Consider the following 16,645-nt stretch of genomic DNA (forward strand, 5'->3'; position numbering starts at 1 on the left):
CGGGTGACTACACACTCTTCCAAAATGCAGTCATGACCATGTTTTGCCGTCTGCCATGTGCCCCGCACTGTCCGAAGCATTTTGCTTATTTATCTTCTTCTCCAGCTGTGAGGGTGGTTATTATTAGGCACAATTCTGTAATTGAGAAAACTGAGGCTCAGAGAAGGTAGTGACTTATCCAGGGTCACCAGGTAAAGACAAAAAAGCTGAACCTGATTCCCCCCAAACCTGTGTTCTTATTCACTACGATGTCTGATTGAGGCTCCTGGATAAACTAGGGAGAAAAGAGAGACCACAGCCTAGAAGCGTTTATTCTAATAGCTTTGCTATTGCAGTTTGGATGTACTAGATGAGTGAGCGCATCCTTCTCTGGCCCTAGGCCCGGATTAGGGGATGGAGGAGAAGCCACAGCAGATGGTGAGAGAGCCTGAAAAGTCTAGTTAAAGGAGACCCCGTCAGTTACTCTGGAGTCCTCCCTCGCCCAGCTCTCTCTGCCTCACACTTAATAAAACCATGCTTCCATCCTTGCCGCCTCCCCCAGCCTCCTCCTCTGGCCCCTCTGCACATGAGTATTTTAGCACCAATTTCTAGCAGCTGACGTTAGGATGTGCCCTCCTGCCCTGCACCACAGTTCTAGGCAAAAGGGATTTGAGGTTTCTGCTCTGGCAAACGGAGTGACCCAAAGTTGTGTTCCGCACCCAAGCAGAACCATTGGGGTGCCTCCTATTTCTGTTCCTTGACATCCTCCAGTGAGAAAAAGTCCATCTCTACTACTGCTGTCTGGATGCTTGGGGGTGCTTTTAGGGGTCTAAGGAAAATAAAGAGGCCTAGATAAAGGGAATAAGAAGAAAAAATTCGGGGGAGAACAAGGAATAAAAAGAACTGAGCTCATGTAAACTAGGACCCTCAGAGGGGAAAGTACACTGAAGGAAGTGGGTGGAGGAGTTGGGATGGGGTGGGGGTATCTGGGGAGACTCCAGAGCCCATGGAGAATCTGTGATATCAGGCTGTTTTTACAGAACCCCAAATCTGAGCCCAGAGGTTTTTTTGTCCGAGAGCCGCCAGCCCCTAGAAGTCATGTTAAGCTGGAGAGAGCTAGACTAGAGGCTCACTTGCCTGGGGTAGAACAGCCCTGGAGCCAGAGCAGCAGAGCGAAGGGTGGGAAGTGGGCCAGAGCCTAGCGAGGGCCCATGTAGGGCACCGCATGGGAAGACAGCAGGAAGGTGACCAGGTGAGAAGGGAGGAGAAATGTACAGGGCTAAGGAGAAGAAGGTAGAGGGTCTCAGGGCTGGAGGAAAGGCATTTGCTTTTCCTTGTTCCTGAGGGTGGAGAAGAGGTTTTGAGGGATGGGAGGGTGGGAAGGGATCAAAGAGCAGCCTTTTGTCATCTCCCAGAGACTGTGGCTCAGCCAGTCCCGTCAGGAAAGAGGGAATAGCAGTAAGGCCAGGGAATGGGAGATGGTGGCTCAAAAGAGAGTGATAGAAGGAGGGAAAGAGTAAAAGAGGAAGGCAGCATCCCTGTAGCTGCAGCATCCCTGCTGTGCAAGGCCAGGGGGACCATCTTCTGAGGGACCGATAGGACGTCCCAAGCAGCTGGGGGCAGCCCCTGCCGGAAGGGTGTTGACCTTGAGCAGGTTTGAGTTTGGCTGGCTGTGTGTTCAAAGCTCGAATAGGCTGCGCTTCGGACTTGTCTCTTTCTTCCCACCCCTTTCCTCCTCTCAGCCTTGTTGAACTTCGGTTCCCTCTGTCATCATCATCCCCGCAGTCCAGTTAGACTCATCTGAGGCTGCAGAATGGCGGGGAAGGGGGTACCTAACAAGCCTGGCGTGGGACCCAGTGTCACCGGAGGCTTAAAGGACTCCTGTCTCCTGAGCTCCCACTGCCCCGAGAGTTGGTGGTAGTGGCGTGTGTAGCCCATATCGGGGAGGAGCAGGGAGCATGTGTGCTGAGGAGAGCTGCTAGATGGGCAAGGCAGGAACGGGTGGAGCTTTGCACACAGTTGTCTCCCTGGTTCCCTGGCGAGTGGGGTTCGCAGGCCTGGTCCTTATCTGAGCAGCTAGGGAGAGAGGGTGTTGAGCAGGCTTGGCCGCAGCGTGGGCTCTTCCCCCCCACCCCGCCCCCCGCCCTCTGCAGGTGATCCAGCAAGCCCTGCACCGGCAGCCCAGCACGGCGGCCCAGTACCTGCAGCAGATGTACGCGGCCCAGCAGCAGCACCTCATGCTGCAGACGGCGGCCCTGCAGCAGCAGCACCTCAGCAGCGCCCAGCTCCAGAGCCTCGCGGCCGTGCAGCAGGTAAGATGACGTCACAGGAGCACCGCAGATGCCCCCGAAGGAAGGGGCAGGAAAAGCAAGCACTGCACGCGTGTACCCATGCGTTCTCTTAGCGTCCTCACAGAACCACTGCGAAGTGGGTGTGATCGTCATCCCGAGTCCTCTGACAGATGAGGAAAGAGGTTTTGAGAGGCTAAGCGCCTCGCCCGAGGCCACACAGCTCTCAAGCAGGGCAGCTGGACCTCTCCGCCTGCCTCGCCCAAGGAGGGACTGGCGGGGGCCTGCCTCTCCGCCTCACTACACTGCAGGGAGCGGGCTGAGGGTGCGAGGAGGTGTCCACAGGAGAAGGCCATTGCCCATTCAGCTTGCCTGTCTGCCTCAGTGGCCGAGAAGAGCCCAGACATGCATTCGACAGAGTCTTTATGCGCCTGCTGCCAGAGTTCATGTCGGGCACCGAGCACGCCGTGGACCCTGTCCTCTTGCAGCTTGTGGTGGGGAGACAGCAAGTAGTCAGAAACACAGAGACAGCAAGTAGTCAGAAACACAGATAGACGAGGAGACAAAGTAGCAAGCTACCAGAGTGCTGATAAGCTCTGCAGAAGAACAGAGCAGCCTGCTGTGGCTGAGTAACAAGGAGGCCCACCTTACGGTGGGTACAGCTGGTGGGGAGGGGGGAGCCTGTCTGCTGGAGGAACAGTGAAGCCGACACTGCAGGATGAGAAGCTGGCCACGGGGAGGACGCAGGCTGGATGTTCCAGACAGTACGTGCCCAGCGCTCCACGTGGGGGCCGGTGAGCCGGGTATGATAGAGTGGGTGCGGTGGGGTGGGAGCTGAAGAGAGCTGGAAACATTGGTAACAGTCACAGCTGACGGTTCGAGCGCTTATATGTAAATGCTCCGCCTCGTGTAATCCTTTCAGCAATCCTACAAGGTAGACACTGTGGTTACGCCACCTTATACAAGAGGAAACTGAGGCACTTGCTTGAGGTCACATGGATGAGCCAGAATAAGGGTTTGACTCCTTACCACTGCCCTATAGTGCACCCTGCGGCAGGTGAGAGCCGGGGGGGATGACTGGAGGAGGTCTGGGCCTCTAGTGATGAGAATTCTCCTTTCCTAGGCAAGCCTGGTGGCCAGCAGACAGGGGAGCACTTCAGGCAGCAGTGTGTCTGCACAGACCCCCGCCCAGTCATCCTCGGTGAGTAGGATGGAGAACAGTAGGATGGAGAACCACAGCTCCAGGACCGGCTCCTTCCTCTTTGCCCAAAATTCTCTTGGGCTTCCAGACCCAATTGTGGTGACTCCTTAGCCGTGTAGAACCACGGCTGGAACCTGTTACTCTTACCAGAAAGAAAAAGTGCATGCCGCTTTCTAACTTCTTTTAATAACTCCTCGTCATCTTTCCAATGTCAAGGCTCTCTGTTCATAGCTCAGTCCTCTCCCCATCAGATCCTCCCTGCAGCTCTGCACGTAAGCCAGAGATGCAGCAGTGCTGGGGGAAGATCCAGGGCCCACAGATCAGAGCTGGTCCTAAAGAAGGCTGAATCCACCAAGGGACAGAAGAGGCAGAGAGAAAGAAATGGATGAAGCGGGGCAGAGTTAACCACAGAACCTCCTGTTTCCTACTTGGCGTGTCTCCCTCCTCAGATCAATCTGGCAGCCTCCCCGGCAGCAGCCCAGCTCATCAACCGGGCTCAGAGTGTCAACTCAGCAGCAGCCTCAGGCATCGCCCAGCAGGCTGTCCTCTTGGGCAACACGTCTTCTCCAGCCCTGACTGCAAGCCAAGCACAGATGTATCTGCGGGCACAGATGGTGAGTCCCCAGCCTGGGCCACGGCTCAGGTGGGCCGGGAGGACGGAGGCAGAGAAGTTGGGAGCTGGGCAGTTAGAGAAGCATGGGGATTAGAGAAGGGTGGGGAAGAAGCACTAGGGGGACAGTTGGCAGGAAAGAAGGGGTGGCGTAAAGAAGGCGGCCTGGAAGGCTGAGCAGGAGCTTGGTACAAGCTCCATGACTCAAGGGAAGGTGGGGTTCCAGGCTGAAATAAAGTTACCCATGATGGCTTCTTTCCCTCCCCTCCTAGAGTGAAACAGAACTATCCTCTTCTTAGCAGAAACCACTCCCCAAAATTAATTAGGGTAGAGAATGCAGGGATCTGTGCCCAGGCGGTCTGTACACTCAGACACGTAAGATAAACAAGCACGCAAACATCCAAGTACCCTTACAGGAGTGGGGTCTTACCCCCCCGGGACAGTCCTTGCAGGGACTGGCCACCGGTAGTTCAGGGTCAAAAGTGCGTTCCAGCCCAGGTGGTGAAGGTGGCAGCCAGCTCCGGGACATGCGGCTGCTCCCCTGCCTTCCCAGCTGGGCCCCCATTCCCATCAGGGTCACCCTGTCAGCCGTTCATCAGGCGGGCTCGCTTGGGCCGAATGGACTCAGGACGGCATCAGCCCTGCACACGCATGCTAGAGTCCCCCCTTTACACCTGTCCCTAAGGTGCAAAGGCCCATAGGAAGCTCAGAGGTTCCTAAGATTTAGCAGAATTTCCCGTGAAAGCAGCAGCATTCACCCTAGGAGGCAGGAACATCTAGCTCTACGCGGGACTCAGATCACCGTGAGTCCAGCCTCCCCGCCCCCATTCTGAAGAGTTCTCCCTCCAGCTCCTCGACACACTATCCTAAAGACTGTACAGTCCCATCCCTCCCTCGGCTCCTACAGTCAGAACTTGACACTGGGAGCTTTTCTGGGTCCTGCTCCAGCACTTCCGTCCTTGACTCTGAGCTCATTGAGGTGCAGCTCTACTCCCAGGAAACAGCCCATTAGACACACGTGTGGACTAGACTTCCACTTCTCCAGGGGGCCGGGCAGCCCATGTGACACCGCCCAAACCTGCTCTGTCTTCAGTTTACCCTGACCCTTGTCCTACTTAACTGCCCCCACTGGAGCCTTGCAGCCTGGCCAGGTCCCTGCCCAAAGTGGGGTACTCGTGCTCAGAGGAGCAGACACGCTGTCAGACACCGCATGTCCCCTCGGACACTGAGCTAGTCTCGCAGGGGCGGGGGTGTCATGCAGAGACCCTCAGTCCCTGCACTCCACGGAAGGAGATGCAGACACGAGTACGGCTCTGGGGGCTCTGGTTCCTCTACCGCTGTTGTCTCTGGGCACGCACGTACACACACACACATACACACACAAACACATAAATACACACACAAGCACATAAACACACACATAAATACACAAACACATAAATCACACACATACACACAAACACATAAATACACACACACATAAATACACAAACACATAAATACACACATACACAAACATAAATACACACACACAAACACATAAACACACACACAAACACACACACAAACACATACACACACATACACACACAAGCACATAAATACACACACACACACAGCCTAATCTGAATTTGACTAAAAAAATGGCCAAAAGAATGCATCTAATTTGATCTCTTCTGGTGGAGAGTCCTGTTCTGACCCAGACCTGGAGTCCAGAGCAGGTTAGATTCAGAACATGGTCCCAGGGCATCTGTCGCAGCACAGGGGCCCTGCTCCCCGGGACGCTGCAGAGAGGGACTTGAGGGTGTCCTGCGATTGTTGGTCCCTCTGGGGTGAGCTCTTCGCAGATCCTTCTGAAGTAAACTTGACTTGGGTGCAGCCCCAGAATGGCCCCCCACCCGTGGCCCTTCACTGCCCGGCCTGGGTCAGACCACGCCGAGCCTCTTGAGAGTTTCGGGAGATCCCCCTGGACTCTTTCCCTTTCGAGCCTCCCCGCTTCCCCAGTCCACTCCCTGGCTAAACTGTGTGTCCTGTGGCTGAGCCCACATTGGGCAGGTAAAAGGCGGCTCGTTTCCTGTGATTCCAGGCCCAGCCAGGTAACCTGGTGCAGGTAGCTAGGAGCCTAGGCGGCACTGTTCCTTTGTCCCCTCAGCTCATCTTCACGCCCACGGCCACCGTCGCTACTGTGCAGCCTGAGCTCGGCACTGGCTCCCCCGCCCGGCCCCCCACCCCCGCCCAGGTGAGGATTCCATGCTTGTGGGAGGGCAGGGGGGTGGGCACCCCCACAGAGGGGCACTGATAATGGGTATGGGCCCAAGCCCTGGAGGAGCTCTGAATGTCTGGAAAGTTTGGGATGTTCTGGGAAAACAGGTGGGAGACAGGGCGTCCCAACGCTCCTAGACTTGCTCCTTAATTCACCGCTGAGAAGGCTTCGGCCACTCTTGACTCTGTTTCGAGCCCCGAACACAGAGCAGGAGTCAGCAGCATGCCGTGATTGCCAACAACGGTGGTCATCTCTACCTTTTTACCTTACACCCTCCCCAGGATAATCTCTGTTGTTGTTGCCTTTTAAGAGGAAAATTCCACTCTGGTTACACATGCTAGCACCTCTAGGAATCAGCAAAAATTGCATGGAAGAGGGAGCAAAGATGAGTCCTGGGTCCCTTCCTTCTGCTGGGAGTACCCAGACACTGCGGTGGCTGTAAAGATTCTGTGGGCTGCAGGGGAGGGGAACCATCCCCAGCTACAGAACGGGAGGACCCACCTGGTAGCAAGATTATCAGATTTGTCAGATGTGAGTCTGGTACAGCCTCCGTGTGTCCAGCAGAGGGCACCAGGAACCAGGTTGAGTAAGCATGGTCATCCCGGCGTAAACCTGATTCTGAGGACAGGATAATCCTTGGCCTGGGGGACCTTGCTGGTCGATTAACTTTCACTTTTGCCCTGGCCTTTTCCAGTGTGGGAAGCCCCGTGCCCACCCTGTATCTGGGAATTCTTTCTAAGTGGTGTGCAGCCCATCCTGATAGTTTGGGGGAGGAGGGGAGGTAACAGAAGGGAGAGACAGCCCGGCCTCCCTGCCTGGGCCTGCCCCAGGAGGGGCAGACATCCCTGCTCAGAATTTAGCTTCTTCTGCTGATGAATCCAATCGTTAGCAGTCTTTCTGTCTCCTTTAGAAACTCTGCTCCGGGTTCCTCTTTCAGCCCCTGTCTCATTCTCTCTCTCTCTCTTTCTTTCTGATTTTAACAACCCACTCTCCTGTTCAGCCATTCGTGGATCCATCCCTAACTCCTTCCCTGTACGAATTGTGTGTTGGCATTGCTCCTACCCACATTCTCTGGACTCCTACAGACCCCTCTTTTCCAGGTACAGAACCTGACCCTCCGAACACAGCAGACACCAACTGCAGCAGCCTCGGGCCCTACCCCCACTCAGCCTGTCCTGCCCAGCTTGGCCCTGAAGCCCACGCCGGGTGGTAGCCAGCCTCTGCCTACCCCATCACAAGGCAGAAACACTGCTCAGGGTTCCCCTGCAGGTGGCAAGCCTGCCGTAACTGACAGTGTGACGGAGCCACTCAAGAAAGGAGATGGCAACAGCAGTGTGCCAGGGAGCTTGGAGGGTCGGGCTGGGCTCAGCCGAATGGTACCTGCTGTGGCAACCCACCCCCTCATTGCACCAGGTAAGGGCTCCAGGAAGAAGGATCCTATCCCAGAAAACTCAGAAGGACTATGGGTCGGGGGAAACTTTCAAACTTTCCTTTCTCCCATGGACATGCTAAGATGTCAGCCCTGTGTCTCTCTTTCCCCTCCTACAGCTCCAGATTCTGTTTTAGGCTTCTAGCCTAGCTTTAAAGAAGGAAGCCACATCAGTGGGAATAAATGAGACCTTCTTCACAATGGGCATCATGGTGATTCTCAGGGTACACAATCATAGCTCTTCACTTTGAGAGTGGAGGTTTGGCAGTTAGACTATTTTGAAATTCTCTAAGGGTCAGCAAAAAGGACAGGGGCTAGCCAGAGGCATGTAAGAATCCCACAGGGAGATGAAGAAGTGGGAATCTTATTTTCTCATCATTCAACAGACATTCGTTGACTAATATTCGCCAGTTATGTTGCCAGTTCTGGGTGTGCAGAGATAAATAAGACGTGGGCCCTGCCCTCCCAGGAGGACACAGTCTGGAGAGACAGACAAGTACAATGCAATATAGGGTGATAAGTACTATAATAGATGTGAGCACAGAGGCACTATATAGCCTGGCGGACAGGAGCTGAGAAAGGCTTGCTGGTGACGGTGACACTTGAGAATAAATCTTGCAGATTAAAAAAGTAATAATCCAGCAGATTACTTGTGAGGCAGATTCTGTGAAGGGGATGAATCAGTATTCCCTGGGGCTAAACTCCCTGCCTGCTAACATTCTCCCAGTGCTGCCTATTGTAGGCAATCTTTAATGAGAAAATCTGCCAGGAGCCCCAGAAGCCAGACTTATCAGTCTCAGGAATAAGACCAAGCTGTCACAGCACAGAAATGGAGTGGTGGACCACATGGCTTTGCCTTAAAGAGACACTCACCCTGGTCACATCCCTGAAATAACCACTAACCCTCTGTCCTCATCCAGACTATTTTACCATCCAATCTAACCTGCATTTTTTTTTCTTGAGAGCCTACTTTATGCTTGTTACTAGACTAACCAAGATGGTCAAAATGTGATTTCTTACCTAAAGGAGTGTGCAGTCAAAAGGAGGGAGCCAGATATATAAGCAAATCCATTCGATTTCATAAATACCATTGTAGGAGTATGAGGTAAGTGTGGGCCCAGGCGGGCACCTCAGTGCCAGACAGGAGGGGTCAGAGATGCTGTCCCTCCAAGGAAATGGCACTGAGTATTGAAGTAGGAGTCATTTCCCCAACAGACAGAGGAGGGGAAGGTATTCTAGACAGACAGTGGGAGGCGAGCTGGGGAGAATCTGAATTCAAGTCCTTTATTCACCCTTTTGGGGCTTCAAGGACAGATGTGGTCTTAGCCTCCAGTGGTCACTCTGAGCTGAAGCAGGTACCTCCCTGCAGAGGCCTGACTGCCCTGTGGCTCCAGGCGTTTCTCCCTGTCCGGCATTCCTTTCTCCAGAGACTAGTCTAGCTGCTTCCTTTTATGAAGAAAGAAACTGAGGCTCAGAGGGTAAAGTCTGGAGGGTCTTACCCTGAGCTGATAGCAGCTGAGACTAGAGCAAGGAGCCCAACTTAACATTTCTTCTACCTTCTCATGCAACCTACAAACCCTTGAGCAACATCCGGGCTTCAGGACTTCCTGAGAACCCCATTTCTGCCCAGGCCAAAATGTAACCTCTCCTTAGATCTAAGCCAGCCCCCCAGATTCTAAGGACCCTTCAAAGGAAAAACCAGTCCTTAGGGTTCTTCCTAAGCTCCTAGGCAACCCTGGGGCCTCAAGAAAACTGGACAGAAAGGGGACAAGCCCGGATAAAAACCTCTGATGTAGACTAGGTAATATGCTGGGCTTTTTTATGTACCTCACCTCTTTTGACCTTCAAAAGAACCCTATAAGGTAGATGCTTTCATCCATTTAACAGATGAGAAAACTGAAGCTCAAAGCGCTTGCCCAAGAACTTACTATAAGTGTCACTCAGAGTCACATCAGTATTACATGGCAGAACTGGAAACCAATTCCTCATCTGGCTGAGTCAGATCCTATGTTCTTAATCATCAAGCCATATTTGCCTCTCTCAGTTCTTACAGTGGGGCTTCCTAGGCCTTTCTTATTCCTGACCCAAAGCTCGAAGAGCCTGACAGTTCTAAGACTGTTCTGGGTTTTACAGAGTCTAGTGGAGGGCTCTCTTCTCTTGAGCCTGATAAAGGGGAAGGCCCGTGAGTTACAGACTGAGCTCCAGGGCCCCAGGTGTGGCCTGAGACTTAACAGCATGTGGCTATAGGCAGTACAGAGACCAGTGGTTCCCCAGAACTTTCTATGGAGCAGCTGTGAGCTGCAGACCACAAAGACCGTCTCCCCAGTGAGACGAATCAGTAGGCTTTGCATTGTTCCTGTCTCCCACTGTCCCCTCCTATTCTTCCCTTCCTCTCCCACCCCTTCCTCTCCATGAGCCCACTCCTCACGCCCAAACGGAAGGCAGCAGGGACGTTTAAGATGCTGCAGACCCTCTCAGGGCCTCTAGAACAAAAAAAGACTGAAATGATCCTCCTGACCTGATGGGGGGCGGCCTGGAGCAGCACCTGCCTTGGGTGCCACAGTTCCCCAGCGAGGAGGTAACTTCTGGCCTCCTGCCCAGGAGGAGCCTGGGACTGCGAATGAACGGAGGGATCAGAGTACGTGCGCATGCGTGTGTGTGTGGGTGGGTGGGTGGGTGTGTGATAGAGGGAGAGAGAGAGAGAAAGAGAGATGGGGAGCAGAGTGGCAGGTTTTTGCTATTGGAGCATTTTTGTAGCCGGCTGGCTGGTTGCCCCCAGGGAGAGTAACCAGTGGAGACTTGTGGCGGAGGCAGTGCGGGGAGGAGAGCAGAGAGGAATGCGTTCTCCTGGGGGCTGTTTCCTCCCGGAGCAGGCAAACGCTCTAGTCCCAGCTGGGACTGCTCCCACTGACAGCTGTTTGGGGGCAAAGCCCCTCCCCCATGGCAAGCTCCCTGCTGTTCCTGCTCCTGTCACCTTGGCAACGGGCTTCTTTAGGCTCCGCAAATAGAAAAGGTCCCTTATGCCCTGAAAAGGCATGGGTTGGTGGGTGGGGGAGGGGAATAGGAGGCGGAGAGCAGAGCAGAGAGGTTGGGCTTCTCGGTGATCTGAGGACCCAACCAGGAGGGCAGAAGAGGCGCAGGCTGCAAGGTCCCATGGGCCTGGCTTCCAGAGGCGCCAAGACCTGGGGGAGCTGGGCCACAGCTCCTGATAGGAGGCTTGGTCCTTGGAGTCCTCGTTCTAGTGGCTAAACTCAAGGCCCTGGATGCACATGCAGGCTCAAAGGTGAGGGGAAAGTGGCTGCCAGGAGGGAGATGCTGCGATAAAAGAGAACTGTCCCGTCATTGAAAAGCCTGGGCCCTTTTCACACAATTGTGCTCCAGATGCCAGGTCTTTGTTGTGTCTCTTCATCCCTCCTCAGGTCTCTGGAAGGAGAGAGAATTCATTGTTGGGAAGGCCTGCCACACAGCAGCTTTGTTTTATCACAGAGAGGGTTTTGTGTCAGGGAGTGGTGATCCTGTCTGTGATAGGTGGGACAATGTGATGTGTGCTGATTCCAGGACTCCTGGGTACCATATCTCCCTCGCAAAGCAGGTGCCCAACTGTAGGGTAGATGCACTTTTACTTAGAGAATCCCGCAGAAACCAAAACACGCATGTGGGCCTGTTATCTAGCTGGAATCAGATCCCCTACAATTTTGATGTTCAAATCATGCAACCAGCCATGAAAGTCATTTCATTTATCCACTGTAGGATCAGATTTAGAGTACTAACCATCTCCTCCTTATACTACGGGGGGGGGGGGAAAGCCAGCAAATATCAGAGGAGGATTTTTATATTTTGCTGAACATTTCTCACTATGGGTGTGTGTGGGGGGTGAGAGAGAGAGAGAGAGAGAGAGAGAAGCAGCAGACTGTGTTCCTTGGAACTGTTGAGCATCCCTTCTTTCCTGAAATCCTTCACGCTAAGCTCCTATTATGTTACTTCCATGGTTGCTGCCAGTAATAATTATTATTACCAGTTAATGAACAACCATGTTCCAGGCACTGTACTAAATGCCTAACCTACATACCTCATTTAATCCTAGCAGTAATTATTCATCTCACAAATGAAGAAGATATGGCTCAGAAAAAAATAATTAACTACCATTTCCATATAGCTTTTCTCTCTTTAATTGTTCAATTCAGCTCAACAAGTATTCATTTAGCACCTATTAGGTGCCAAACGTGATGCCAACCATATGGGCGTTAGAGTTGAACAAGTGTATAGTCTAAAGAGGGGTTATGGAAATTTGAGTCGTGCCTTGAAAAATGAGTACATTTCCAGAACAGAACTGAAGGGGGATTATCTCAGCTGGCACTGGGAGGCACTATGCCCAGGGCGGCCACGTGTGCCTGTGACCATCTGTGTGTGTAGGTGGCCCTGCTGCCCCTTGCTTTTCCCTGGCCCCACTGCCATTAGCTGTGGGGCTCCCAAAACATTCTGTCCATCCCCCTTGTGTTTGACTTCGACACCTACGTTTTCAGACACCTGCCACCTGTCCACAGATGACTTCTCAATGCGTGTCCGTCCCTGCCCTCCCCTCTCCCCAGAGATTTCCAACTGTCTATAGGATATGCCCACGTGGATATCACCCCACCAGCATACACATTTTTAAAATTTGGAGATTCATAAATAAAACAAAAACAAAAACCCGGAAGTCTTCCTCTTCAGAAAGGGCCTTCTTTCCCAGCTCCTGGCTGCTGTCCACAATCATCAGGTATTCCTAGACTCAGACTTACAATCTCAGGGTTGTTTTGACTTCATTTTCCTTCATCGGAGAGGCAGGGTGTTATAATGGGAAAAGCATAGACTTCGGAGTTAGATGTGGTTTCAGACCCCAGCTTCATCACTTAACTAGTTTTATGACTGTCATCAAGTTACTTAATCTCTGTAAATCTCGATTTCTTCATCTGTAAAACAAAAATGGTTATATTTACAACAGACTGTAAAAATGGATGAGATGGCCTGCAGAAGTGATCAGATATCTACCGAGTAGGCTCACAGTAGATATCCGTTCCCTTTCCCTGCTTATTCCCACCCTCCATCACCGCCCAGTTTATCACCAGGTTCTGACCATATTTCCTACGTGTCGGCTCCCGGCTTTGCTTAAGGCCTGCTGACCATACGAGGCTTAACTGACCACGAGAACATCCTGCTCATAGCTGCCAGCATCACCTTCCTCAGAGACTCCTTTCTTGTTTAGAAACCTTCGCTGGGTATTTATTTCCTACTCTGTCAGTCACAGGAGGGATCCAACCATTAGCACATTAATGACTTCTGACCGACTGACTCTGACTCTGGGGTGGGAGCCTTCAAGACCCCCCAGTTGCCCCTTGAACCACTCTCATCGCTCCCAGCTTCCTCACATAGACCCTTCCCCACTACCCCCCGCCCACCTTTGTAACTTACTTGACCCGCACGGACCTTCTACGTCCCCACCTTCTGGCATAACACTCCCCCTTCGTCGTCCACTCCTCCAAGATTACCTCCAAAGTTCTCAACAGCCCCCAGCTAAGACTTGAAGGCTTGCCGTTTCAACTTGAGCTCGCTGACTGCTCCATTCACTCACCCGTCAGCATTTTTTGAGCATTTGTGAGATACAAAGCACCATGCCTCATCTGTCAGTTGAAGCCAACTTCCCCGGAACTTGCTGCACTGTGGAAGTCTCTCAGAAACAACTCTCTCCTTGCTTGTAAAGTGGGAATACCGCCCATTTGCCTCAGAGGCTTATTGTAAAGAATAAATGAGACTCAAATTATGAGAATGCTTTGAGAAGTTCAAAACAATATACAAATGGCAGGTAGTATTTTAAGAATAGCCACCATTTATTGTGCATCTTCTCAGTATGAACAAAGGCAGGGAACCTCTCCTCTTTGTGGTTGAAGCATAATATTCCATTTGATACTAACGACTACTCTATGAAGTATATATCACCATTTGCAGAACAGGAAGTCAAGATTCAGAGAGGTTAAACAATTTGTCTTAAGTTGCACAGCCTACAGGTGGCAGAACCAAGATTCAAACCAGATCTGTCTGACTCTAAAACCAACACCTTTAGCCACTTATGCTGTATTCTCATCCCTCTACCAAGGATGGGTAGTTTCTTTTCTTTTCTTTTTTTTTTTTTTTTTTTTGTTATTTTGCGGTACGCGGACCTCTCACTGTTGTGGCCTCTCCCGTTGCGGAGCACAGGCTCCGGACGCACAGGCTCAGCAGCCATGGCTCACAGGCCCAGCCGCTCCGGCATGTGGGATCTTCCCGGACTGGGGCACGAACCCGCGTCCCCTGCATCGGCAGGCGGACTGTCAACCACTGCGCCACTGGGGAAGCCCGGATAGTTTCTTTTCTAATGCTGCAAGCTGCCTTATAAGGAATCCTGCTCACAGAGGATATTTGGTGGTTTTGCCAGGTAGTTGCAGAGCAGGTCTGAAGACATTAAGCCATAGACAGCCCACCATAGAGTGCCCCTGAGGTCAGCAACCCTGTTTTTGTAAACTTGTTTCCTCTTATGGGGAAATTCCCTTAGCTCTATTTCCCCTCTCCTATTCCTCCTACCCCTCAGCCTGGAAGGACTGCATCCAGGAAGATTCACGTGGCTATTGCTTTCCGTTTTCCTAAAAGGAGCTTTCTTGTCTACTTATGTATGTGGGACTCTGACCTCTAGAGTCATCCTCAATCTCAGTCCCTCCCCGAGGCCTGATCACATGAGACATCTTTGGAGATGAGCAGCCTCTGGAGAGCGCTGGCATCATTTAGACCCACCCATCATTTTGCCTCTTCTCTGGCTGCTCCTGCATAGTCGTCCCGGGTTCAGCTGTACAGGATGCCCTGTGGGTCCTTGAAAGCACCGGGGTATACAATGCCTCCAAGTCTTCCCACATGCTCTTCCTTTCAGCATCTCCTGAACTCTGAGTCATGCTAAACACTTACTTCCTCTGGGAAGCCTTCTCTGCTTTCCTTCCCAAGCTGAATCCCCTTTTCTGTATTCTCCGTAGTCTGTACTTATCTCCTGTCATAACATTTACCAGGTTATACCAATACTGTTTTCCAGCTCTCTCTTTGACCAAACTGTAACCTATTCTAGGGACCATGTTTTAGCCAGTGCCAAACATGGTATTTGGTCTATAGTAGGTACTTAGTAATGTTTGTTGAGTGAATGAATGGTTGAAAGTATCTCTTCACTTAACTCTCTAAACCTTGAAGAGTAGTGGGTTGTAAAAAGTTATGCCATTCCTCTCTCACAGGCACCCTCCTCTCACCCATGGTCCAGGTAACTCCAAACTCTAGTCAAGTATTGCAGATCAGAGAAAAATAAGTGTTTGAGCAAACTTCCAGCCTACAACTGGGATGCTTGCAGCTCCCATGTACTTTGAGACAAGAGTCCCAGCATTTCTGGACAGTGAGCTGCTTCCTGCATCTGTGAGGACTTGGGATCAACCGAGATCCATTACTGATCACAAGTTCTGGCAGCGGATGCAGCGAAGGGGGCGTGCCAGTAAGCCGTCACAGCCAGCCCTCCTGCATGGGGGCCTTAATCCTCTTGTTGCTAACAACCAACTGTTTGGGGAACAGTGAATTGGTCTCTTCAGATTCTAAGGAGGCCGTCAAGGTTAGAGCACCAGATGGGAAGATGAGCATTGCCTGGAGTCTCTCCTTTTTAACTGGGCCCTAATTTCTTGAGGCCCTAGGCCTGCTCCTCCTCTGCTCCCTGACAGAAAGGGTTGATGAGGCCTTCCAAAGCCGTGGCTGAGGTCCCATGGAACCAACCCTTTGTTCCTTAGAAGCAGTGAGCTTTCCAGCTGCAGGGGATGGGGAGCCAAAATAGATACAAGCGAGAAATGAAGCTACTGGACTGTAGGAAAAAATAAAGGTCCAGAGTGATTTCTGTGCATTCATATTTCATAAACCGATATGCCCCATCCTAGCTGTAGTGAAGAGGGATGTGGCCTCCTCTGGTATTGTGGCTTCAGTGGGAAGTGCCCACCTTCACCACCCCACGCTGAGCCGGGAGGGCGTGGGAGAGGGAGGAGAATCCATCGATCTCACCAGGATCAGCAGCAGACAGTTGCTATGCATCCACAGACGTAGATGATTATGTTGGACAATGTGGAAGGGAAAAGAAACATTAAAAACCTAGTTCAATTAAAGCACATCTTTTAAGTTTAAAAAAAAACGTAAAACAAGTCTTTAACTCAAAAAGCATCTAGTCTGGTCGGATAGATAGGAAATAAACTCATAAGAGCATAAAAGTATTCCAGTTTAAGACACCACTGATGGTAAGACACACCATTATTTTTTTAACTCTAAGAAAGAAAAGCACTACCAATTAAACCAACATCATCAACTGTAATATGCATCCCAACTCAAAAGATGTTAAAGTGGAGGTGGGGGGCTAAGAATCGATCTTTAAGAATCAATGAAATACATATACAAGATAGTACATGTTAAATCACAAATGAATCAAAGAAACAAAGTGTTCAGGACTTCTGAGGGAAAACCCATAATGGAGGGTTAAGGCAAAGAGAGAAAACACGAGCTGAGCCTGGGCCAAAGAAACTTATGCTTTACTGAGATCACTGAAGTGGAAGGAGGGCATTCCAGAAAACGGAAGCACTGAAATCAAAGCCAAAAAGGCACGAGGGGAGTGATGTTGTACAGACGATGAGCAGAGAAGTTAGGGTGGGTGAAGGTGAGGGCAGGAAGGTGGTGAGCAGAGGTTGGACAGGAGGAGAGCCTTCAATAAACCAGAGTGCTGATAAACCCAAAATGGCCGGGCTTCCCTGGTGGCGCAGTGGTTGGGGGTCCGCCTGCCAGTGCAGGGGACACGGGTTCGTGC

The 16,645-nt window shown here is 51.7% G+C and overlaps 1 protein-coding gene across 4 annotated transcripts in view; it reads left to right on the plus strand.

The window, feature by feature from the left end:
- The window catches only part of PHC2 (polyhomeotic homolog 2), a 102,426-nt gene that overhangs the window by 53,992 nt on the left and 31,789 nt on the right, over positions 1–16,645 (plus strand). For 3 of the 4 annotated variants that reach the window (XM_073792390.1, XM_019938164.3, XM_073792403.1), the window contains 5 exons: positions 2,133–2,291; positions 3,391–3,468; positions 3,918–4,082; positions 6,231–6,317; positions 7,442–7,754. In XM_073792390.1, coding sequence (XP_073648491.1) covers positions 2,133–2,291; positions 3,391–3,468; positions 3,918–4,082; positions 6,231–6,317; positions 7,442–7,754 — 802 coding nt within the window. The remainder of the gene's footprint in view (positions 1–2,132; positions 2,292–3,390; positions 3,469–3,917; positions 4,083–6,230; positions 6,318–7,441; positions 7,755–16,645) is intronic. The other variant, XM_073792398.1, reaches the window with a different exon arrangement.

Source organism: Tursiops truncatus, chromosome 1 (genome assembly GCF_011762595.2).
Source record: "Tursiops truncatus isolate mTurTru1 chromosome 1, mTurTru1.mat.Y, whole genome shotgun sequence".
NCBI lineage: Eukaryota > Metazoa > Chordata > Mammalia > Artiodactyla > Delphinidae > Tursiops > Tursiops truncatus.